Source organism: Capra hircus, chromosome 22 (genome assembly GCF_001704415.2).
Source record: "Capra hircus breed San Clemente chromosome 22, ASM170441v1, whole genome shotgun sequence".
In the NCBI taxonomy this organism is placed as follows: domain Eukaryota; kingdom Metazoa; phylum Chordata; class Mammalia; order Artiodactyla; family Bovidae; genus Capra; species Capra hircus.
The window spans coordinates 11,855,554-11,880,941 of NC_030829.1; the positions used below are offsets into that span (position 1 = coordinate 11,855,554).

The following is a 25,388-nucleotide window of genomic DNA, read 5'->3' on the forward strand; positions in this document are numbered from 1 at the left end:
GGGTGAGGGGGCCAGGGCAGAGCTGCCAGGCTCTCAGGCCTTCCCACAGCCCCTTGGCAGGAAGGCCTCACAGTCCTTTCTGTCACCTCAGGGAGGCTCTGAGGGCCCCGGGCTATAAGCATACCCAGAGCCCCTCCCTGACTGCCACCCCAACACCCCTTACCCCAGCATTAGCATCTTTTCAGCCACTTGTGGTGGCTTGGAGTCTCCTGTGAGGAGGCCCACCCATGAGGCTCTGTGTCTGCACGCATGCTCTAGCTCAGGGGGCCACTCAAGCTTGACCTTCCACCGAGGCCTGACCCTGGCCAGGCCCACTGGCTGTTGAGTGCCCCCCTCGGGCCTCTGGGGCTGCTGTAGGGACTGAACACAGGCCTAAGCTGGAACTCTAGGAAGCAGAGCCCCTGCACGTGGGCAGAACCTGATGCCAAGCCCAGAAGCCACGGACGTCTTCTGCAAAGCTTTTCCCAGCTTGCACATCCTGGCCCACATTCTATTGTGGGAGAAGCACCACAGCCAGATGGTGAGCCCTCACTTGGGCCCTTCGCCATGTTCCCTCTGTCCTCAGGGAGCACAGATCCAAGGCTGCCCTGCACCGTGAGCCTCAGTTCTCCCCCCATCACCCTCTAGTTACTCTCTCATTTGACTGTACTCAGGAGCCCCGCAAGACCCCAAACTCACCCTGCTTGCACCCAACAAGGTTCTGGGGCCTGGGGAGCTGTGGGGAAGGGGCTGCATTCCATCCGCCCACCGGGTGCCCAGAGGACATGCCAGCCTCCTACCCCAGGCCCTTCTGGACACATCAGAGACTGGCATGGCCTGCCAGCTACCAGATGCCCCGGGGCAGCTGGCCGGAACCCCTCACCCAGCCCATGTTCATGGCTTTCCTCCTTCTCGCAGATGACTCCACCCCGACTCATCCTCCCCGCTGTGGTACCTTCTACCTGAGCCAGGACGATCTCCCATCTGCCCAGCACCCCTTCCCCAAGCCCGTGCCCTCTGGCCTTTGGTTCACTCCGTCTCCTGTACAGACAGCCCCCTCTCATGTGTAGACATGTAGGCTCTTAACTGGCCATGTGTGTAGCGGTCCTGATGGACACTCCACAGGGTGGCGTGGTGAGGGCTGTAATACAGGCTCGTCAGCGCCCTGCTTCTGGTGGTCCTGAGAGGGCGAGAACTCATTCCTGCCCTGGCTCACAGCCCTGCCAGGACTGTACGTACTGACCCCCACAGTGAGTCCAGTTTCTCCCAGGAGCAGGGCCTATATTTCCCTGTCCCCCGGCTGGGGGTTCTGACTGCCTCCCCTCCGTGACCTCAGACTCGGATCTCCTGCCCCTCTGCCTGCCTTGCAGCACAGCCAAGAGCCTCCATGTCAGCCTGCCGAACTCCTGCCACCTGTCCTTCTGTCCTCCGATCCCTCAGCCTCAGCTCCTTCTCACACTGGCAAAGGGTGCCCCCTCCCCTCTCTTCCCTTCAGGGGCCACACTTACGTCCACGATGAGGAAATCAAGCCAGCACCAGGCGTTGGTGAAGTACTTCTTGAAGCCGTAGGCCACCCACTTGAGGAGCATCTCCAGCACGAAGACGTAGGTGAACATCTTGTCGGCGTACTCCAGCAGGACCTTGATGGTCTTCCGCTCCTCCAGGTAGATGTCCTCAAAGGCCTGCAGACCAGGGTGGGCAAGGCAGACATGGCGTCCTGACCCAGCTGGTCCCAGCCTGCACGAGCCTTCATCCCTGATGGCCTCCCTCCCCCAGGAGGGCAGGGCGGAGGAGGCCGCACAGTGGAGGGGCTTCCGCGGCATGCTCTTTGAGTCCTGCGGGCACCATTGCTGGGTCGGGAAATGATGTTCTGTGGTGTGTGGACAACAAGGAAGAATGTGTAGTGAGAATGCTTCCACCTTCACTTTGAAGAGCAAGTCTCCGGTCAGTGCTAGTGTGTCCATCGTTAAGGTCTCTCTGAAACAGCTCACAGCCTATTGTCAGAAACAGCATACATCTATCTGCCCCTGTCCTCCTCCACTGTGTTTTTACTCTCTTTACTTTGGGCATTTACCTACTTTTCATAGGAAACAATATTGGTTTCCAGTGACAACAATCATTCAAAGTTGCCCTTTACAATAAATTTATTTAAACAAAAAACCAGTGAGTGTTTATATCGAATGCAAAGTTTCACAGAAGTGATAGTGAAGGCAGAAAATAGATACGAAGATTAGGAAACACAGGACTAGATGAAGTCAAGCCTTCTGTAATCCTCAGAATCTGGGAGTCAGTGTGTCTAATAAGCTAGCTGTTGGTCTTTCCCTACCTCCTCACTCCTGCCTCAACCCAAATCCCTGGGCCGAGAGAGACTCGGATGGCCTCCGCTGCCCTCTTCCAACTCCAGGCTTCTGATATGTATCTGCCCCTCCCCCAGGATGTGCTCTGAGGCTCCCAGTCTAGGCAACTGAACGCGTCACTGAGGGCCCTGGGGAGTGCCCCCATCTTTCGCTCTGGGCCTCCCTGTGCAACCACAGGGCCTCTGTGAGCTACAGTGATCCAGGGCCCCAGTGCCGTCAGCAGTGCCCAAGGACGCACTGCCCAGGCAACACGTGGTTAACCTGGTCTGTGTAGGTGGGACAAAAGGATAATTCAGGTCTCCAGGTGGGGTTTGGGGATTCTTCAAGATAAAAAGTAGGCATTTTTCTTTCTGATTATAAAAATATATGTCTTTTATAAAAAAATGAAATAATACAGAAATTATAAAAAAGAGAATAAACAAGAATAACAACAGCCTCCCCCCACAAACAACCCAATCGAGAAATGGGCAGAAGACATAAATAGACGTTTCTCCAAAGAAGGCATACAGATGGCTAACAAATATATGAAAAGATGCTCAACATCACTCATTATTAGAGAAATGCAAATTAAAACTACAGTGAGGTACTACCTCACGCCAGTCAGAATGGCTATCATTAAAAGTGTGCCAATAACAAATGCTGGAGAGAGTATGGAGAAAAGGAAATCCTCCTACATGCTTGGTGGGACTGTAAGTTGGTACAGCCACTGCGGAAAAGAATGCAGAGGTTCCTCAGAAAACCAAAAGTAGAACTGTCATACGATCCAGCAATCCCACTCCTGGGCAAAGACCCAGACAAAACTCTAATTCAAAAAGGCAAATGCACCCTCTATGTTCATAGCAGCACTGTTCACAGCAGCCAAGACATGGAAGCAACCTAAACATCCATCAACAGGCGAATGGATAAAGATGTCGTCCATGTCTGCAGTGGAATAGTAGTCAGAAAAAGGAATGAAATTGGGTCACTTGTAGTGATGCAGATGGACCTTGAGTCTGTCATACACAATGAAGCAAATCAGAAAAACAAATATCTTGTATTAACGATATATATGGAATCTAGAAAAATGGTGCAAGGCAGTACTATTTGTAGGGTAGTGACAGAGATCAGCCCTGGGATTTCTTTGGAAGGACTGATGCTAAAGCTGAAGCTCCAGTACTTTGGCCACCTCATGCAAAGAGTTGACTCATTGGAAAAGACTCTGATGCTGGGAGGGATTGGGGGCAGGAGGAGAAGGGGACGACCGAGGATGAGATGGCTGGATGGCATCACGGACTCGATGGACGTGAGTCTGAGTGAACTCCGGGAGTTGGTGATGGACAGGGAGGCCTGGCGTGCTGCGATTCATGGGGTTGCAGAGAGTCCGACACGACTGAGCAACTGAACTGAACTGAACTGAACAGAGATGCAGATGTGGGGAATGGGCGTGTGGGAAAGGTGGCGGTGGGGACAAGGGAAGGGCGGAACAAGCTGGGAGACATATACATACATACATAGCATTGACAATAAACACTGCCACGTGTGAAACAGCTAGCCAAAGCAATCTTAAGAAAGAAAAACAGCTGGTGCAATCAAGCTCCCTAACTTCAGGTTACATCGCAAAGCTACAGAAATTAAAACAGTATGGTACTAGCACAAAAAATAGGAATATAGATCAATAGAACAAGATAGCCCAGGAATAAGCTCACACACCTGTGGTCAATTAATCTATGACAAAAGAGGCAATACTATACAATGGAGAAAAGATAGTCTCTTCCATAAGTGATGCTGGGAAAACCGGACAGCTACATGTCAAAGAATGAAATTTAGAACATTGTCTAGCACCATACACAAAAATAAAATAAGATCAGATGCTTTAAAACTCTTAGAGGAAAACATAGGCAGAACACTCTTTGACATAAATTGCGGCAATATATTTTTGGATCCACCTTTTAGAGTAATGAAAATAAAACAAAAATAAACAAATGGGACCTAATTATACACAAAAGGATTTCCACAGCAAAGGAAACCATAAACAAAGCAAAAAGGCAACCCACAGTATGCGAGAAAATACTTGCAAACAAAGTGACCAAGAAGGGATTCATCTCCAAAATATACAAACCGCTCATTCAACTCAATACCCCCAAGAAGCCAAACACTCCAAAGGAAAATGGGCAGAAGACTGACACTTCCAAACAAAGCACACAGACGGCCAAAATGCACACGAAACGGTGCTCCACGTCACTGATTATTAGAGTAACGCAAATAGAAACCACAAGGAAACCAGTATCACCTCACACTGGTTAGAAGGGCCATTACCAAAAAGTCTACACACAATAAGTGCCAGAGAGGAACCCTCCCACACTGTGGGTGGGAATATAAATTGGTACAACCATTATGTATTCAGTGTTGAGGTTCCTTAAAATGTAAAAGCAGAACTACTATATAATCCAGCAATTCCACTCTCGGGCATACAGCTGAAGAAAACTATAATTTGAAAAGATGCAAGCACCCCAGCGTTCACTGCAGCACTATTTACAACAGCCCAGACATGGAGACAACCTAAATTCTTAATTGACAGAGGAATATGGATATACAATGGAATATTACTCAGCCATAAAAAAAGAATAAAAATTCCATTTGCATTATGGATGGACCATGGAGATTATCACAGCAGGTTAAGGCAGAGAAAGACAAATATCATATGATATCACTTAAATGTGGAATCTAAAAAAAAAAACAACAAAATGATACAAATGAATTATTTACAAAACAGAAACAGATTTAGACAGAAAAACAAACTTATGGCTGCCAAAGGGAAAGGTAGGGGGCTGGATAAATTAGGAGTTTGGGATTAACATGGACATACTATTCTATATAAAACTGATAATCAACAAGAACCAGCTGTATAGTGCAGGGAACTCTACTCAATATTCTGTAATAAGCTATATGAGAAGAGAATCTGAAAAAGAATACAGATATATGTATATTTAGAGCTAAATCACTTTGCTGTACATCTGAATCTAACACAACACTGTAAATGAACTATATTCCAATAGAAAATAAAAATTCAATTTAAAAAAGACTACAAAAAGTTAAAAATAATGAGGTACACATGTAAAAGAAAGTAAAAGAAAAAAGAAAGCCCTTGCCTATTCCCAAGGCTGGGGAAAAGATGACCTTTCTTTTCTTTCTATTTCTTTCCTTCTTGTTTCATTGTTTTATATCATAACTTAAAAAATCTAATATATTTTGGTAAGGAGCAAATTATCTATTTTAATATTTTTTCCAGAGTGACTTGTCAAGTGTCCTAACACTTTATTAAAGAACCCACTCCAAATCCACAGAGTAGAAGTCGACATTGTAATCTACTACACTTCTATATTTGCTTACGACTTCTGTGTGGTTCCATTGCTCTCCTGGTCTATTTCTGAATTAGCGTCACACAAATTTTCCTGGTCACTTTTCATGATTTTTAAGATACATTTAAACAACATTTTGTCAAATTCCCTTTAAAACATTAGAAATGTATTACTGCATTGAGTTTATCAACTGTTTTAGGAACTAATTCAGCCTTTCTGCTCAAGGATGGAGTATATTTTTAGTGCGTTTATCTGTTTGTCTTCCTTTACACTCCAAAGGAAAGTTTAATAGTTTTCTTCATGTATCTATGTTACATTTCATGTTATATTTATTCTCAGTTATTTTATGTTTACAATGCCTGGCATCTAAGGACTACTGGAGAAATGTTACTCGTGACTAAATGTTTCTATTCCAACAGCAACAATTATTTATACATTTGTTTTATAACTAGCCATACAATGTTTTTAATGAGTTTTAAATTTTTCTCTAAGCAATCATTATCTACAAGTAATGATATACTTGCATTATTTTAAACTCATACTTGATTCTATTAACTTCGTTTCTTCTATTTTCCTATTTTTATGCTGCATGTTTAGTTTTCTTGATTAACAGCACTGGTTAGTACTTCAAAGTTATTATTAAATAATGAAAAACAGCTAAAAGGTAGTTAAATCATCTTTTTTTTCTCCTTGACTTTAATAAAATGTTTTTAGTGCTTTACTTACTACTCATGACGATGTAGAAGTTAACTTGAAATTAAGTTTTTCATTAAGTAAAGGAAATCTATTTTATTTCTATTCTTACCAAAGTTTTAAAAATCAAGCATTCACTGAGATAATTATACGGCTTTTCATCTTTATCTGATTCATGTAAATAGATTTCCTAACAGGGCGTCCTTCTGACGTTTTAGGATATACCTCGCTGTGACTCATTTAATCTTCTTAATATTTTACTGAATCCTATTTGCATGTATTTTAATATTTTTGCATCACTACTCACAAGTATAGAGCATGAAAACTAGTGTGTTGTTTTACTTTTGGTATACTTAAGGTTTTAAAAATCAGCACTATTAGCTTTCATAAAAATAATTTATAGATTTTCCATCTTTTTTCATACTCCAGAAGATTTAAAAATAGAATTTAAATTATTTTCTTCTTTGAAAATATGAAAGAATCCACTCTTGGAGATGTAAGAGATTAGATTAGCTAGTGGTTTATTGATCACTTTAATTTTTCAAGGAATCAGCTTTGGAATTTTATCAATTTTACTATTTATTTTCTAATTCATTAATTTGTGTTTTTACTTCATTAATTATTTCCTTTGCTTTCTTTACAATTATTTTGTTGTTATATTTCTAATTTCTTGAGTTAATAAATCTATTCTTTCTATTTAACAAAGAAAATGTTTAAGTCTATGAATTTTAGTCATCACAGCTTTGGCTACATCCCACATAAAGTATTAGCAATATTGTTACTTTTTAGTAACAATAGACTAGTGACTATTTACTAGTTACTTTCTAGTGACTTCCCCTGCCCCAAGTCAAAGTTTTTTCTCTACCTCTATTTTTCCTTTCTTATTTTTTTAGATATCAGGAGGACAAAACTAGTTGAATCATAATCTTTGATGACACACTCCGATATTTGGTTCATGAATAGTTTTCTTCTTTTGGTTCAGTCGCTCAGTCGTGTCCGACTCTTTGCGACCTCATGAATCATAGCACACCTTATTAATAATATAATGAACACCCATGAACCCTCCATGAAACTATTTTGTTTAATCCAGAGTTTAAGAATATGTTTCATGTTTCTACAGGTTTATTTTTAATCTTTCTATTTTTGCTACATATAGCAGTTTTCTTATCTGTAATATAGTACCTACCTCAGGCGAACTAAATGCATTAATGCTTGTAAAATGTTACAACAGAGCCTAGCACATAGTCAGTACTATTTAAGTGTTAGCTATTATTGTTATTCAGTTCAGCTCAGTTCAGTTGCTCAGTTGTGTCCAACTCTTTGTGACCCCATGGACTGCAGCATGCTGGGCCTCCCTGCCCATATTCAGTTCAGTTCAGTCACTCAGTCGTGTCCGACTCTCTGCGACCCCAGAATCACAGCACACTAGGCCTCCCTGTCCATCACCAGCTCCTGGAGTTCACTCAGATTCACACCCATTGAGTCAGTGATGCCATGCAGCCATCTCATCCTGTCGTCCCCTTCTCCTCCTGCCCCCAATCCCTCCCAGCATCAGAGTCTTTTCCAGTGAGTCAACTCTTCACATGAGGTGGCCAAAGTACTGGAGTTTCAGCTTTACCATCATCCCTTCCAAAGAAATCCCAGGGCTGATCTCCTTCAGAATGGACTGGTTGGATCTCCAACACCACAGTTCAAAAGCATCAATTCTTCGGCGCTCAGCCTTCTTCACAGTCCAACTCTCACATCCATACATGGCCGCAGGAAAAACCATAGCCTTGACTAGACGGACCTTAGTCGGCAAAGTAATGTCTCTGCTTTTGAATATGCTATCTAGGTTGGTCATAACTTTTCTTCCAAGGAGTAAGTGTCTTTTAATTTCATGGCTGCAATCACCATCTGCAGTGATTTTGGAGCCCCCAAAAATAAAGTCTGACACTGTTTCCCCATCTATTTCCCATGAAGTGATGGGACTGGATGCCATGATCTTAATTTTCTGAATGTTGAGCTTTAAGCCAACTTTTTCACTCTCCTCTTTCACCTTCATCAAGAGGCTTTTTAGTTCCTCTTCACTTTCTGCCATAAGGGTGGTGTCATCTGCATATCTGAGGTTATTGATATTTCTCCTGGCAATCTTGATTCCAGCTTGTGCTTCATCCAGCCCAGTATTTCTCATGATGTACTCTGCATATAAGTTAAAAATAAGCAGGGTGAAAATACAGAGCCTTGACGTGCTCCTTTTCCTATTTGGAACCAGTCTGTTGTTCCATGTCCAGTTCTAACTGTTGCTTCCTGACCTGCATACAGGTTTCTCAAGAGGCAGGTCAGCTGGTCTGGTATTCCCATCTCTCTCAGAATTTTCCACACAGTCAAAGGCTTTGACATAGTCAATAAAGCAGAAATAGATGTTTTTCTGGAACTCTCTTGCTTTTTCCATGATCCAGTAGATGTTGGCAATTTGATCTCTGGTTCCTCTGCCTTTTCTAAAACCAGCTTGAACATCAGGAAGTTCACAGTTCATGTATTTCTGAAGCCTGGCTTGGAGAATTTTGAGCATTACTTTACTAGCATGTGAGATGAGTGCAATTGTGCAGTGTTTTGAGCATTCTTTGGCATGGCCTTTCTTTGGGATTGGAATGAAAACTGACCTTTTCCAGTCCTGTGGCCACTGCTGAGTTTTCCAAATTTGCTGGCATATTGAGTGCAACACTTTCACAGCATCATCTTTCAGGATTTGAAATAGCTCAACTGGAATTCCATCACCTCCACTAGCTTTGTTTGTAGTGATGCTTTCTAAGGCTCACTTGACTTCACATTCCAGGATGTCTGGCTCTAGACGAGTGATCACACCATCGTGATTATCTGGGTCGTGAAGATCTTTTTTGTACAGTTCTTCTGTGTATTCTTGCCATCTCTTCTTAATATCTTCTGCTTCTGTTAGGTCCATACCATTTCTGTCCTTTATCGAGCCCATCTTTGCATGAAATGTTTCCTTGGTATCTCTAATTCTCTTGAAGAGATCTCTAGTCTTTCCCATTCTGTTCTTTTCCTCTATTTCTTTGCATTGATCGCTGAAAGGCTTTCTTATCTCTCCTTGCTATTCTTTGGAACTCTGCATTCAGATGCTTATATCTTTCCTTTTCTCCTTTGCTTTTCGCCTCTCTTTTTTTCACAGCTATTTGTAAGCCCTCCCCAGACAGCCATTTTGCTTTTTTGCATTTATTTTCCAAGGGGATGGTCTTGATCCCTGTCTCCTGTACAATGTCACGAACCTCATTCCACAATTCATCAGGCACTCTATCTATCAGTCCATATTAAGTTAGATCAAATTTATTAACTATGTCTTTTAAGATATCTCATTGTCTCATTCTTTCTATTAATACTTGATTAGCCAAGTACTAAACAAATGAGGTAAAATCTCACTGTATTATTGTACTGTTGCCACTTTTTTCCTGATTTTACTTTATATAAGTGCCCCAAATAAATATATTCATAATAGTTGTGTTTTTATTATAGGTTGGACCTTCTTTTTTATCTCAAGATTTTTACCTTGAGTTCAACCTTGTTTAACATTAACAAACAAAAGCACTCTGATTTTTGTTGTCATTGTTTACACTTCCCTGCTATATCTTATTACTTCACTTTTAATATTTCTGAGTCACAGTTTCAGGGTTGTACTTTGAGAACACACAGCTGTAGTTTTTTTTTTTTTCTGATCCACTTAGAATCCTTTCCTTTTAAAATGATGAATTTTATCCAATTACATTTATTAGTAAAACACATGTCTGATCTTGTCTTTGCCATATTATTTTGTTTCCTGATTTAATGCTTCCTGGTTCCTTCTTTTCTCCCTATCTTTTGCTGTAAAATCTGTGTTCTCAAAAGAAATTTTTTTCCCTTCAGCAATTTCAAAGTGATACATAGTCTGCTTTCTGTTAAACAAGTTTATAACTTTAAATAACACACTCTGACTTATTTTTCTCAATATATCATTGATGTGGATTTCTTTTTTTTTTAAACAGTGCTTGGCTGTCTACCCTGATGAGATTCACCATTTGCTTGCCAAAACACCTCCTCACTTATGCCAGGCTGAGCTTTTCCTCCACAGCTCAGATTAAGTGGCTCTGGCTGCCCTTGTTTGTGGCTGTTTAAAAACAAAACTCGTTAACATATTGTCAAATCCTCCTTCTCTGAAGCCTACAGAGATTTGGCTCTAGCCGATGGTAAAACAGCATGTAGTCTGTAAGCAGCGGCTCCAGGCCCACTCTGGAACAGTGGCAGGACAGTACAGGGGGATGGGAGGCCCAGAGGTTTAGAAGTGGCAGCCTCAGTGTCTCCCCATGGCCTGGCCCCATAGAGGCAGTGTGTGGGTGGCGTTAGTCGCTTGGTCATGTCCGACTCTTTGCGACGCCACAGGCTGTAGCCCAACAGGCTTCTCTGTCCATGGAATTCTCCAGGCAAGAATCCTGGAGTGGGTAGCCATTCCCTTGCCCAGAGGAACTTCCCAACCCAGGGATCGAACCCTGGTCTCCTGCCTTGCAGGCAGATTCTTTACCATTTGAGCTACAGGGAAGTCTCGGAGGCAGCAGCAGCATCAGCGGGAGGCAAACAGCCTAGGATCAGAGTAGCCCTCTCGCTCTCCCTATCTAAAGTCCAAAGCACTCCTTGTTAGTTGCTCATTCATGGGGCTCTCATCTCCCCAACAATATTGGGTTCTTGCTGCTTCTGGGCTAGTGAAGTTTCTGTTTCCTCTGCCTTCCTGATCACCCCTCTCCCTGTTCACAAGTACCTTTCACAACCCTCTCCAGGGCTGTTTCCATCTCCTTCTAGAAGGGCTCCGAGAGATGAGTAGGGTGCTTGGGAACCAGTTGGGGCATCTCCAGAGGGCCTCGCTGTTCCTCCTGGTCTCACCAAACCTCCCTGTTCTCCATAGTCCAGCTCCATCTGCTTCCTCTAAGGAGTCTTTCTGATTGTTCTAGTTCCCCCTGACCTTCCATCATTCTGAGTCATCTACTCCATTCTTGTTCTCCTCTCTCTGGAGCTGATCTCTGACTATCTCAAACCTGCTGAATCTGGTTTCCCCGACTAGACTAGGAGTCCCTGAGGCCAGAGCCGGGGTCTCTTCCTCGTATCGCCCCTCCACGCATCACAGGACCAGTAGATACAAGGAGAGCTTAGAAAAGATCTATTGAACAAATGGAAAGTCAAGACAAAGGACTTGGAATCTGACTCTCTGGGCTCAAATGCCACATCTGCTGCTTGTGAGTGGTGGGGCTTTGGGTAAGTTACTTAATGTTTCTACAAAGGGTTGCTATGGGGATTAAACGTGATAACGTGTGAACCACATAGCTTGGCCTCTAGCCCTAGAAGACATGAGTGGAGCCACCAGTGGGCTGTCAGCCTGCATTGTTAGCTGCACTGAACCAGCCTGATGGGGTGTCAGATGCTGTGTGCAGGTGGGCGTGTCACCAGGGCTCAGGTGCAGGTGGCTGGTGACCCGAGACCTGTGCCAGCTGCGCCCTGGGATCTGGGAAAGTCACTTCCCTCTGTGGAACAAGGAGGGCTGGACGGATGACCTCTGCCATGACCCCTTTCTGCTCTGACCTCCATACATGCTGTGGTGTTGACAGTGTGTGAGCTGGTCTTCATCTGGGGCCCTGGGGGCGGGGTTCATTTTCAGCAGAGGGCTCTGCCCCTGTTTCTAACCTGGCTTTCCAGCTGGAGATGCCCTTTCTCTGCTTGCGCCCTCTCCTCGCCTCCCTGCCCACCCTCCACCCCCAGGAGGGTACCAGCGCGCCACTGCTGAGCAGGATCATGAAGATGACGAACGTCTCGAACCAGCTGTGCTCCACGATGCGGTAGCAGGTCTTGCGCAGCCTCCACCAGACCTTCCCGGGGGCCTGCGTGGTGTCCGCGGAGCAGCAGGGACAGCGGCGGACACAGCCTGTGGGGGAGGGAGAGGGCTCAGACCCAGCCCAGCACCTGCGAACGCCCACATCTGACAGCTGGGCGCTTGAAAGAATGACTGAGAGCGGTTACAATGATGGATAATAAACTGGGCCACATGGGGGGGGCGGGTCCACGGTGGGGGGTCATGACTGTGGGAACTGCCCTCAGGAGGCTTCACGCAGCAGGTACTCCATGGAGAGGGTGGATGGACCAGGCTACCAGTAAGTAGATGAAGGGCCTGGCAGGTCTGGGCCGGGGCAAGGCTGGGGTTGGGCTAGGCTCCAGCTTGAACCGTGCTCACCCAGACAACTCACCCCCGGGGGAATGTTCCAGAATCCCCTGGGGTGCTCGGTCCCTGGACTTTCTCCATGTTTGCAGCTTCTGAGCCTTGGGAAGGGCAGACTTCTTATTGACAGTCCCAAAGGGTGTGCCACATGGAAGACAAACCCTCATTTTATCCCCAGCTGCCCTCCAAATATACCATGGATTCATAAAAGCTCCAGATGCTGTCACCAACACAGCCACATGTCACACCCACCTTGAATGTTTACAGAGGGCCTACTACGTGCCAAGCGCTGTGCCACAGCCTGAGGGGATGGGGGAATTAGACCAGTCCCTGCCGCTATGGGGGCCCCCAGTCATACCACCACGCCACAAACGCAGCCAAACACACTCCACACTCCACAGTGGTCCAGCCAAACACATCTGAAGGCACACCTGCCATAATTCACGTCACGGGCAGGTGGGGAGGCCCCCAGGGTCTTGAGGAAAGGGGAAAGGATGACAGGCATCCAGGCCACAGCGGGTTGTGACGCAGGAGCTCCGGGTCCTCCTGCCCCTCTGCGCAGGGCTGAGGCTGGGCCGTAGTGCCAGCCGGGGCCGTACCTTCCGTGAAGCAGTCCTCTGGATCTTTGACGTCCTCTCCGAGGTCAGGGATCTGCTCCAGGAGGTCAGCAGTGTTGGTCATATCTGCTGTGCTCCCCTCAGAGTAACTGTCTTCGGGAAGCTGCAGGCAGGATTGTGAGGTGGGGTGGGTGAGCGCATGAGCGTAGGCTCTGTAGCAGCCTCCAGCCTGGGGCTCCCAGAGTGGAGGTGCCTAGGCCATCCCCCACGGCACACCTGGAGAATCTGAGCCCAGGGGGATGGGAACCTGCCACGAAGCTCACCAGGGCTGGACCTTAGGGCCCCTGGGTCAGTGATTCTGGGCTGCTGGTGTCTAGGGCAGGGGTGCAGGGGTGGGACAAGGGTTCTGGGAAAACCCCAGGAATGGGGAAGGCATCCAGGTGGAAGTGAAACAGGCATGAGGTGCAACAGGGACACACGCTGGGATGTGGACACAGTGGCAGCCCAGCACACACACAGGAAACAGGCAGGCCACGCCCAGAACAGTCAGCTCCAGGGTCAGAGGCACACACAGGCACCGCGTCAGACATGCAAAGGACAGGCCAGGGACCCCAGCCCACATTTCTCACTCAGTTCATACGGGTGCTGGTGTGAGGCACACAGCCTAGAGCAGGAAGGTGCTGGAACCTTCCCTGCCTGGTCACGCAGGTTTCTGTGGCCCTGATCCCACATAATCTGATGATGACAGGTATGTGCCGCTGCCCTTGCGAGCACCTCTGTGTGTCATGTGTGGGCACCCGTGTAGGAGTGCTGTAGTTCTGCCCAGTTCCCCTCTTTGGGCCAGTGCACCTGTCTCCAGCTGTTGCGAACACTGTTTAGCTGACCCCATCTCCAGAAAAGTGCCTTTAGCCAGGGACCTGCCATCCTTGGAAAAAGTTTGGGGGTTACAACCCAAGTCCAGGGTGGCTGACACCCAGTGACTGACTGATATGGAAGAGACCCAGCTGAGGCTGGAATCCAGCCAGCATAACATCTGGAGCTGCTGCTTCTGCCTTATCTTGCTTTTCTCACTTCCTTACAGGTCTCTCCTGAGGGCACCCTCTCAATGAATCATTTGCACAGGAAGCCGGGCTCTGGCTCTGCCTCTGGGAATCCACCTTAATGACAAGTGTGGCAGGGAAGAGAGTTCTGGGGAGGAAGGAAGCCTTCCTTTGCTTCAGATCACATCTACAACACCCAGCTCAGTTGTCCACCTCACGCTGCTCAGGCTTCGCTCCACTCTGGGGAGAGCTGGTTTGAGTTCTTGGGCAGCCCTCGCTCTCAGTGCTGCCTTTTCTCTTCCTTCCATAATTCAGTCCACTGCTGTCTCAAAGTCCTCTTTAACCTTGAGATTGGCTGTAAGGAGTGACTGGATCCTGGTGAAAATGTAGAGTGCCCCTGGGTGTAGGGCGGTTTCTGTGGTTCTGAGGTTCACGTCCTCACTCCAGCTTTGTGCAGTGCTGAGCTGGGAAAGGCACAGTGGAGGGTCTTTGGGCGCCTTTTCTTTTCAGACACTAGAGCTGTCACGTGAGACGGCGAGTTCTCGGGATTTCCCGGGCAAGTGAGATGAGGGGTCCTTCTCCTAGGAAAGTCCCAGCCCACCTGGCTGTCTCCTCATTTCCACTGTGACTTGATCTGAAGAGGTGACGGAGGTACCAGACTTGCTCAAAGGTCAGCATTCCAGTACGGGAGCCCCTTCTGTCCGTGACCTTCCGTCCCTCCCGTGTCTTCCTGTTCCCTCCGCCTTGGTGTGTCAGACCCTCCAGGAGGACAAGTGTGACCTGCACAGTCAGGGCGATGATTCCATTAGGCCCTTGTACTCCCAAACTGGCCATGAAAACAAAGCTTCCCATGGGCCCATCCCATGAAAGGAACAAGACAAAGGAGAAATGTTGCCTTGGGGCAAGTCACAGCTGCGACTGAGGCTGAGGTCAGGCTGCAGGACAAGGGCCCTGGGCACGGTCTCTGAGCACATGACCTCCACCTTCCTGGGTGCTTGGCAGAGCAGGGGTGGGCTGTAGCCAGCAGTGCCACAGTCCAGTTAGCTCAGGGGCTGCGAACCCAAGTGCTTACGGGGCCAGGCAGGTGATGGAATGAGGGCAGGCGGTGCGGTCTGGCCAGTCGCAGCTTTCTGGCCGGTCAGGGAGGCGGTTACACCCTTCAGCAGGGAAGCTCTTCTTCCGATATTTTTTTTTTCAAGACAAGCCAGAATGCAGACTTTTCATAGAAAAGTCTCTGGCTTTTAAATGTTGGTCGCTGTTGTCTTGTTATTCAGTAGCTCAGTTGTGTCTGACTCTTTGCGACCCCATGGACTGCAGCACTCCAGGCTTCCCTGTCCTTCACCATCTCCTGGAGCTTGCTCAAACTCATATCCATTGAGTTGGTGATGCCATCCAACCATCTTATCTGTCATCCCCTTCTCCTCCTGCCTTCAATCTTTCCCAGCATCAGGGTCTTTTCCAATGAGTCAGCTCTTCGTATCAGGCGGCCAAAGTATTGGTAATGAGCACAAATTAAAACTCTTTTGTGTCCAGAACAAGTGCCTCTGACAGGCCTTGTGTTTGCTGCTTCAGCTTCCGTCCAGGTGAGAAGCAGCTAGTGGCTCGTGTGTTAAGAGCCTGTGCTCAGAGCTCCCCCAGTCCCCCAGGCGGACTCACAGGACAGACGTTTGCCGACAGGACCAAAGCACAGGAACCCAGTGAGGAAGGGGTGAATAGGCAGGGGTTTGGGGTTAGTCCTGTGGCGTGCTCCTGAGGCCTGCTTCCTGAGTTTCCCCGTGGCTCTGGGCCCCATCCCTCCCCTGTCTGGGGTCACTCTGCAAATGGGTCTCCCACACTGGCTGTGATAGCAGCTGTGGCTCCCACCAGAAGGTTGGTGTCTGGGGGCCTCTCACGGCCCCCAGCCCCAGCGGCAGTGCCCCAGTGGCTTCGGGGACAAAGGTGTGCGTTACCTCACTGCACCCTGGGGCTGGGGCCTCTGCTCGCCGCTGCCGCTGCAAGTCTGCCTGAGCCTCACTGGCCTCGGCCCCAGAGGAGGTGGTCTCCGACACCTGGCTCCAGACCCTCAGCTCCGGGAGGGCCTCTGGGCTGCCGGATGCAGGCTGGGATTCCTGCTAAAGAGACCGCCCCCCAGCCCATGAGCTACCCAGCCAGTGTTTCCAGGATCCTGGCTCTGCTTCACTACTCTCTTTGTGAGGCATCATCTCGCTGAAGACCCCTCCTTCAGGCATTCTAAGGCTGACGGAAGCTCCTGAGAGGACCAGGCAAAGGGCCTAAAGCTAAACAAAGCCCCTGGCCTGGTTGGCACAAATCTCCCCCTCCTCTCACTTCTCAAAGGGTGTCAGTGTGCCACGATGTCCAGCTTCCAGGTGCTGGCAGCTCCACTTAGGAGGACAGGCTTTCCCCAGGAGTTCCCATGGCAGCTCAGCTTACACACACACACACACACACACACACACACACACACACACACACACACCACACACACACACACACCACACACACACCACACACACCACACACACCACACACACACCACACACACACACACACACACACACACCACACACACACACCACACCCCCCCCCCCCCCCCCCCCCCCCACACACCACACCCCCCCCCCCCCCCCCCCCCCCCCCCCCCCCCCCCCCCCCCCCCCCCCCCCCCCCCCCCCCCCCCCCCCCCCCCCCCCCCCCCCCCCCCCCCCCCCCCCCCCCCCCCCCCCCCCCCCCCCCCCCCCCCCCCCCCCCCCCCCCCCCCCCCCCCCCCCCCCCCCCCCCCCCCCCCCCCCCCCCACACCACACCACCACACCACACACACCACCACACACCCACCACACCACACACACACCACACACACCACCACACACACACCACACACACACACACCACACACACACACACCACACCACACCACACACACACACACACACGCGCGCGTGCGTCTCAGGGCCAACAGGCTCAAGGGAAGCAGAGGAGCAGGAACAGCAGGGGCAGCCGGAATTCCACTCCTGTGCTGGAAGCGTCCTGGAGATAATTCTAAGCCACGGTTCTGGCAACACCAACCCTTCCCCTCCCCCAACCGACTCTGTGGCTGTCCCGCCGCCTGCCTGAAAGGGCAGGAGCTGGCCTCTGGGACCACAGGAAGGCAGGAGTTTGTGGAATCAAGGCTGGAGCCACAGATCAAATTCCATGCAGGGGAGCAGCTGCTCTTCTCAGCCAGACCCACCCAGTGCAGGCCCCAAGGAGGTGGCCAGCATGGGCCCAGCAAAACCGAGAAACCTAGTCCTCACTCTCTGACCAAGGACCTTGGGAGAAGCCACCTGAGCCGGGCTCAGGCCGTGAGGACACTGAGGGAGCCAGGGAGGGGGTGGGGTGCACTGTCCCTTTTGTTCAGACTCCAGTCCTAAGTGTTAAAAATAACAGGTTGGGAGATAAGATAGTGCTGTCTCTAACACCTGCCATCTTAGGGATGCTTATTTTTAAACCTCAGAATGAGCCCTGGGCCTGGGGGGAGGGGAAGGGGCAGTGGTGAGGTCAGGAGGCCACTCTCCCCCACTCACCAAGACATTCTGCCTTGTTAGTCTTAGAGGGGATAAGGTCAGGGTTGGGTCTGGGAGCCAGGCTTCCTGGCTCTGTCCTAGACCTGTGAGGAACTCCTAGCAAGTCTGTCTCTCTTGCTGTGCCTCGGTTTCTCTCTCTGAACAACTGGCTGCCCGTGTCCAGCCAGGGGATGAATGATAGTCCCTTGAAGATGCCCTCCTGGGCTGGGCTGGGGAGAGAGGGTTGCCAGCTGGTCTCAGCATGCCTCCACGAGGCTGGTTCTGGGGGGATGGCCTGTGTTCCCCCTCCAGGCCAATCCCTACTGGGGCAACTGTTCCGAGTGAAGCTGGGTCCCCTGGGCAGGAGGTGGCGCTCACGCACATGAGGGGCAGGGTTTGGGGGCTCACCTTCTTGCTGGACTCTTCCTCTGTGCTCAGGCTGTTCTCCTCATCCTCCTCGGGGTCATCCGTGTCTGACTCGGCCACGGCGATGGGCACACACACAGGCTCGGCATCCCCGGGTGCGCCCTGACCTGGCCGCTGGCCTTCCTCAAACCGCGTCTCCTTGCGGGCTGGGGGAGCCTTCTCGCTCTCTGGTGGGGGCGAGGGGCTGGAGGTGGCGATACAGCCTGGCGGCTGGCCCTGGGAGGCAAGCGCCGCGGGCTTCTGAGGCGGCCGCTGCAGGAGCCCACAGCAGAAGTCCCAGGTGGTCCGCTTGATGAAGCGCAGGCCCCGCTGGATGCGGGCCAGAGCCAGCTGGAGGTTGTTCATCTCCCCATCCTCGTCGGGGGCTGTGAGGTTGTCCGCACTGAAGGAGCTGAGCAGTAAAGCCAGGAAGAGGTTCAGGACCTGTGGAGACAACGCCAAGCCCTGGGCGCTCAGGATGGAGAACCCTTGAGGAGGGCCAGAAGCAAAGAGTGCAAGGCTTGGACCCTAGGGCCTCATTCTAAGCTCTCACTCCCTTCAATTTAAAGAGTTTGGCTCTGAAAGGAAAGGTGAGTTCTCATCCTGAGGTAGCAGATACATAGGCCCTGCAGCTGGTCTCCTGCTGATGCTTCGAGATGGGAGACCAGTGGGAGCGCTGGGTCCTGATTTGGTGTGTTCTCATGGGTTTCCTGGCCCAACACATGTGCCGAGAAGGCCCTCAATCTAAGGGAAGGACAAAAGGAGTGAGAATAGGCCAGCTAGAATCCATCTTGACTGAGAGATACATGTCCATACTAGGAACAGATATGGAGATGACTGGCTAGAAAAAAATACAACAATGGAAAACTGCCTGATTTAAGCAGCCTAAGCTGCTCCCTCCTAACTTGTCTGTCTGCTCTTCCACACGTACTTTGCTTCTAATAAACGCTTTTATCTTTTTCACAGTCGTGGTCTCTTTGCTAAATCCTTTCTTCAAAGAAGAACCGAGGTCCTTCTTCCAGCTTTTCACCACCAGAATCAACCCCTCCTCCCAAGGGTTCAGATACAGTCTGAACTGAGGGTGTGCAGACCCAGGATTCTTGGGTGTTGGTGCACATTCCATGGGAGAGCTGTGGATTCCTCTGATGTCAAAGTCTGCAGATACTGTCAAGCTGTTTTGGGAATAATGGGGGGCCATGCAGTCACGGTGAGGGCTTCCCTAGCGGCTCAGCAGTAAAGAACCCGCCTGCGGTACAGGAGACAGGGGTTCTATCTACAGGTTGGGAAAATCCCCTAGAGGAGGGCATTGCAACCCACTCCAGTACTCTTGTCTGGAAAATCCCATGGACAGAGGAGCCTGGCGGGCTACAGTCCATGGGGTCACAAAGAGTCAGACCTGACTGAAGCAACTTAGCATGTACACATGCAGTCATGGTGAGCACAGGACTGCTCCCTGGGAAGTGGGATCCAAGCTGGGATTACCAGGGAAAAGACAGACTCCCAGCCAGAAGCAGCCCAGAGCATCCATTCATCCGCCCACCATCCATCGCTCATCTGCTCTTGGGGACCTCCTGGGAAGGGGCCTGTGCATCTGTTGGCATCTGATGTACCTCTAAGTTCCCTACTGAAGCTAGTTCCCCACTCAAACATCTGGGGGCTCCTGCCGTGCAGCACACTCCAGCAGTGTCCCCAGATCTTACTATGCTCCCCAGGTGAAGGACATGGGATACTGAGCACACAAGAGGGCGATGGCAGAAGAGGCCAGGTGGCAGCTCTCGGGACTGACTACAGGGTCAAGCCACTGAGAGGGGGTTGTTGCGTCCAGGTAGGGAAGGGTGCTCGGGTGGGTGCTGTGTAACACTAGACAGCGGGGATGGAGTGGAGAGACCTGGGGCTGGGGCCAGGGGCCAGCCTTAGCTCTAGTGCCCGTATGCTGCAAGGAGGCAGGGGAGGGGCTGAGGCCTCAGAGGTGCCAGAAGACACAGACTCACTATTATGGATTTGAGACCCCTACAGGGGGGTTGCAAAATCCTGTCTTTGGATGGTTCTTGACTACTGCTTGTTGCTAAACCACCCTGCAAGTCTGAAGCTTTAGTTTTGGTTAAAAAGGCGAACTTCTGTTGAGTGACAAGGGACTGGGCTTGGGTCTTGGGGAGGGTAACTGAAGATGGCAGCGGGCTTGTTCCACACAGGGGGCAGTCTGGCTCCCAGCCACCACCAGGCCGATGGGCTAGAGAAGCAACCTCCCCCACCTTGGGCTTGTTCTTCCCCCACAGCCACTCCCAGAAGGAGTCCAGTCGGATGGGGGCCTCTACAGCAGGGTGGTGTGAAGGTGGACACCCAATCTGAATCCTTCCTGCCCTGGCTTCTTACAAGCCCCTGAGACACGTCTGTCAGCAAGCTGGGAAGAATTCTGACGAAGGCAGTGGGCAGGATTGGCGTGCCAGGCCTCAGAAACCTGCCTTTGGTTTCAAAATTAACACTCATTCATGTGGACAGTATGGAAAGGTTAAGAAGTGGGCTCTCCTGTCCTATATCCACAGAGAGATGATTGCTTGTGACACCTGGCAGCCTTTTTTTTTTATGTCGTCACTGGAGGGGTGAGGCATGTGATGGGATTCAGAGCTGCTGTCTACACTGACCCCTGGCCAGGCCCCTGGCCTCTGTCCACACTGGCCTGGGCCTGACCTGCCTCTTTTCCTGGTAGCCCACCCTGGATACGCCCACCACAGCCATCGCTCACGCCTGGCTGAACATCTGATCACCAGGCATCTAGGGCCAGGCTGGGGGTGGGGCAGGAGGTGCCTGGGCAGCCTCCTCTGCCCACAGAGTGTGCCAGGGCCTTCCTTGCCGCCGGCTTCGGAAGTTGGGTGGCTTCCGGTGCTTTCCCCGTCAATCACACGCTGCTGCCCCGGCCCCTGCCTGATCATCACTTCCCATTTCAATGGCAATCTTGCTTCCACCCACGCCCGGCAGCGGCCCAATTCCTGAGGCGGCCAGGGAGGGGGCTGCGTGGGCTGCGTTTGCTTCCCTCCTCCAGCAGCCTCTAATCTTCTCATCCCCAGGCAGATCCGCTTGGAAATCGCAGGCTGTGTGTGCGTGAGAGCAGCTCAGCCTGGCCCTGGGCTGAGAGCTCTGTGCACTCACATCCTCCTCGGAACACACAAGAGTCTGCTGGGCTGGGGGCTGAGTGAGGGGCACCCCGAGTGGCGGCGGTGTGTTTGAAGGGATGGGAGGGGGTTGCGGGGCCAGCCAAAGAAAGAGCTGGACTCCATGGGCACTGAGCACTCTGCTTCCTCTCTGGGCTCCATCCATGGAGCCCGAGGGAGATGGACCTCAATTCAGACTGAGCCCACCCTGGCCTGCTTAAGGCACATGGGAGGAGAAAGCAGGCAGGTCTGAGAAGTGCTTTGGAATCTGCAGCTGGTGGTACTCACATCACCCAAAACCTCTTTGTGAGTGGCTGTGGAGCCTGCACTGCCCACACCGGGGGCAGCGGGAGCCAGACCCTGCAGCTGTGACGGTGGAACGTGTGTGGTCCCCCTGCACACCCAGGAAGAAGGCTGCATGTCCACAGCGGACACTGACTTCTCCCTGAACCACTGACCCCTCTCAGCCTTGCTTCTTCCAAAGCCTCCATCTCTGGCATTTAGATTTTGATCTCTCTCAACTCCAGAAATTTCCCGCATTGTAAAGACACAAGGCAAAATGCACTCGCCCTGGGACAGACAGGTGACCAAGAGGGCAAAGACCTGGGCTCCTTCCGACAGGACAGCAGGGCCTCTCACCACAGCTACCCAGGGTGACATACAAGGCTCCCTCAGGCCCCACACACGTTCCACCTGCCTGCACCTGTGCTTTGCTTAACCTGCTTCTTCCCTCTCTAGCAGCACTTGTCTATCAGGTCAGCAACAAGTCCCCTCTACCAGAAAGGCCTCCTGGATTTCCCTAGCTAAAAGGGATCAGTACCCATGGTCTCCCCCTTAATGGCTCTGATCATTCTGACCAGCTTCATTCAGGCCTGTTTGAACTCGCCACCTGCTCACTCTCTCAAGGTGGCGAGCAAAGTCAGGGCCACACTCACCTCTGTACACCCAACAGCATCTGGCACAATATTTAGCATGCACCAGGGGCTCAGCAAATGTTTGTTAAGCTGAATTGAATCAGGTAATAAATCAGACAGTGAATAGCTAATAAAGTAATGAGTAGCTGAGCAAATAATTAATTAATGGATATAAACTGAATACATAAAGAATAAATAGGTAACTAGATGGGTAAATGAATGAATGAGCAAATAAAGAGTGATGTGGATGAATGGATAGCTTAATGAGTGATAACTGGCTGGATAAATGAGTAGATGGGTGGGATTGACAAATGAATGAATAGATGATGGATAGATGGATGCAGAGATGGATGAATGAGCAGAGGGATAGATGAGTGACTGGAAAGATGCGTGATGGGCGAATGAATGGATGGATTCGTGGGTGAGTGACCGGATGTGTAGATAAATGGACAAATGGATGGATGAACAGGTGCACGTGTGTGTGGATGAATGGGGACTGATAGGTGGATAGTTGATGGATAGATGAATGGATGGGTAAGTGAATGAGTATGAATGGATGGGTGGGTGGATGAGACTGATGGGTGGATGGGTGCATGGATGAGACTGATGGGTGGATGGGTGGGTGGATGAGATTGATGGGTGGATGGGTGGATGAGTGCATGGATGAGACTGATGGGTGGATGGGTGGATGGATGAGACTGATGGGTGGATGGGTGGATGGGTGGATGGATGAGACTGATGGGTGGCTGGGTGGATGGGTGCATGGATGAGACTGATGGGTGGATGGGTGCATGGGTGGATGGATGAGATTGATGGGTGGATGGATGACTTGATAGATGACTGACAGAGGGAGTGGATGGATGGAAGGAAGGGTAAGCGAATGGACAGATGGGTGATTGGGTGGGTGGGTAGCTAGGTAGATGAATGGACGGGTAGGTGAGTGAGTATGAGAGAGGCCTCTGGCCAACTTACCACGAGGTTACCAATGACCATAACAAGCAGGAAGACCAGCAGGCATAGTGACTGCCCAGAGACCTCCATGCAGTCCCACATGGTCTCGATCCACTCTCCGCAGAGGATGCGGAAGATGATGAGGAAGGCATGGAAGAAATCCATCATGTGCCAGCGGGGCAGGAGGCCTGAATCGCTGATGCGGTGCCTCAGCTCTGAGTAGTTCTTGCCAAAGAGCTGCATGCCCACCACAGCGAAGATGAACACAATGATGGCCAGCACCAGCGTCAGGTTGCCCAGCGCACCCACTGAGTTCCCGATGATCTTGATGAGCGTGTTCAGGGTGGGCCAGGATTTGGCCAGCTTGAAGACCCGAAGCTAGGGAGGGAGGGGTCCTTGTGAGGGCCGCTGGCTCTCACCGCCCATGGACATCCTCACGCCCCTAGCTCCTGCCTGAAAACCCAGGGCTCCCTTGGAGGTCATCAACACCTGTTTCTCCCCTTTCTCCAAGAGCACACGCTACTGTTTCTCTCCAGAGCCTGAGGGTAGTTTCACTGGGCTCTGATCTAGGAGTCAGGCCAACAGTTCCAGACTCCTCTCCCCAAACACCCCTTCTATTTGTCCCCACACCAGCCTCCTACTCACCTTGGTCTCACTTCTAGGAACCACCCAGTAGATTCCCCCATCATGGAATGTCCCTTTTCCAGACCTTTCCTCATCAGGGGTCCTTCCAGGCAGGCTCAAACCATCCCTGACTCGCCCAGTAAACTCCATCCTTCCCTCCTCTCAGTCATCATAGAGAAAGGTAGCCAGTGCTTAGCATTTATTGAGCACCTACTGTGTCAGGCCTTATGCTTGGATCAGCTAATTAGGAACTCCAAATAACTACACGAGGGTGGCACTTTTATTATCTTATTTGACAGATGAAGAAGCCAACTTTAGAGGTGGAGTAACTTGTCTAAATCCCTTGGATCTTGGCAGTGCAGTTGGGATTAGAATCTATAGCCTGGGCTTTCTTTTTTGCCCCAACCATTCTGCTTTCCCAGCCCAAGTTGAAGCCACCTCCTCCAGAAAGCCTTCCCTGACCTACTTCCGGCCCCATGCCTGGACCTCTGAGACAGTGTGAGCTCAGAGCATGGTCCACAGACTCATGTCTTTGATATTATCTGAGACCTGCTGAATCCACATTGGAACATTAGCAAGACCGCCAGGCAATCTGTGTGCGCAGTAAAGTTTCAAAAATGCAGATTCTAAAACCAGCAGGTGGAGCCCCAGGTGAGCTACCAGGAGACTTGGTTCCACCTGTTACCTGCCATGTGGCTTTGGGAAACTGGTTTACCTCTTTCGGTCTTAGCTTCCTCATGTGTAGAATGGGAATGCACTAACACTAGCTCCTCTCCTGGGATACTGTGAGGACTAAAGAGGGCATGGTGAACCGTAAAGGGCTTTGCAAATCATCAGGATGGATACCACCTCAAATGCCCCTCTGGAGGGAGGGAGAGCTCCCTTGCCCACCTCTGTGTCCCCCAAATTGCCCATACTAGCCTATGCTGTACCTAGTGAGCAGCTTCTGGGTGAAGGTATGAAAGATCAGAGCAGGGGCCACTGAGTGATGGCCTCAGAGAGGGCATGCCTCAGTGGCCCCAGGGTCCCGCCCACCCACCCCTGCCAGGCCCAGCCGGGTACCAGGCGGAAGGAGCGAAGCACCGACAGGTTGCCCATGCGGGACAGGCCCAGCTCCATGAGGCTGAGGATGACGATGATGCTGTCGAAGATGTTCCAGCCCTGCTGGAAGTAGTAGTAGGGGTCCAGGGCAATGATCTTGAAGGTCATCTCTGCTGTGAAGATCCCTGTGAAGACCTGGGAAGGAGTGGGAATGAGGAGTTCCAACATTCAGGCTGGAAAGAGCCTCTGGCAGCAGGGTCTCCCTACCTCCTGACTCTTGCTCCAGGAGGGTCCCCCTCCAGGGCTGCCAGCTCTGACTGTGCCCAGAATCCCAGTGGTGCTTGCTTGGCCCTGGCCCACCTCCTTGGGGACACCTCCAATCCGATGCCTCCAGCCAACTGCTGTTTCCCAGACATGACCCACCAGCCTGGGCCTCAAAAACAACTGAGCCCATTGCAGGCTCTAAAGACTGAAGATTCTGGGAGGCACCTGGGATCAGGGGAGGCTGGGGTGGACCTCGATACCACCCAGCTCCAGACTTGTTCAAGCCCATGTTGCTGCAGGAAAT

The 25,388-nt window shown here is 50.6% G+C and overlaps 1 protein-coding gene across 3 annotated transcripts in view; it reads right to left on the reverse strand.

Moving 5' to 3' along the window:
• The window catches only part of SCN5A (sodium voltage-gated channel alpha subunit 5), a 103,432-nt gene that overhangs the window by 18,309 nt on the left and 59,735 nt on the right, over positions 1–25,388 (reverse strand). For 2 of the 3 annotated variants that reach the window (XM_018038396.1, XM_018038397.1), the window contains exons 12-17: positions 24,842–25,015; positions 23,177–23,533; positions 18,145–18,585; positions 13,199–13,319; positions 12,154–12,308; positions 1,488–1,661 (exon numbers count right to left, since the gene is read on the reverse strand). In XM_018038396.1, the coding sequence (XP_017893885.1) occupies positions 1,488–1,661; positions 12,154–12,308; positions 13,199–13,319; positions 18,145–18,585; positions 23,177–23,533; positions 24,842–25,015 (1,422 nt within the window). Of the gene's footprint in view, positions 1–1,487; positions 1,662–12,153; positions 12,309–13,198; positions 13,320–16,145; positions 16,308–18,144; positions 18,586–23,176; positions 23,534–24,841; positions 25,016–25,388 lie in introns of all 3 variants that reach the window. The other variant, XM_018038398.1, reaches the window with a different exon arrangement.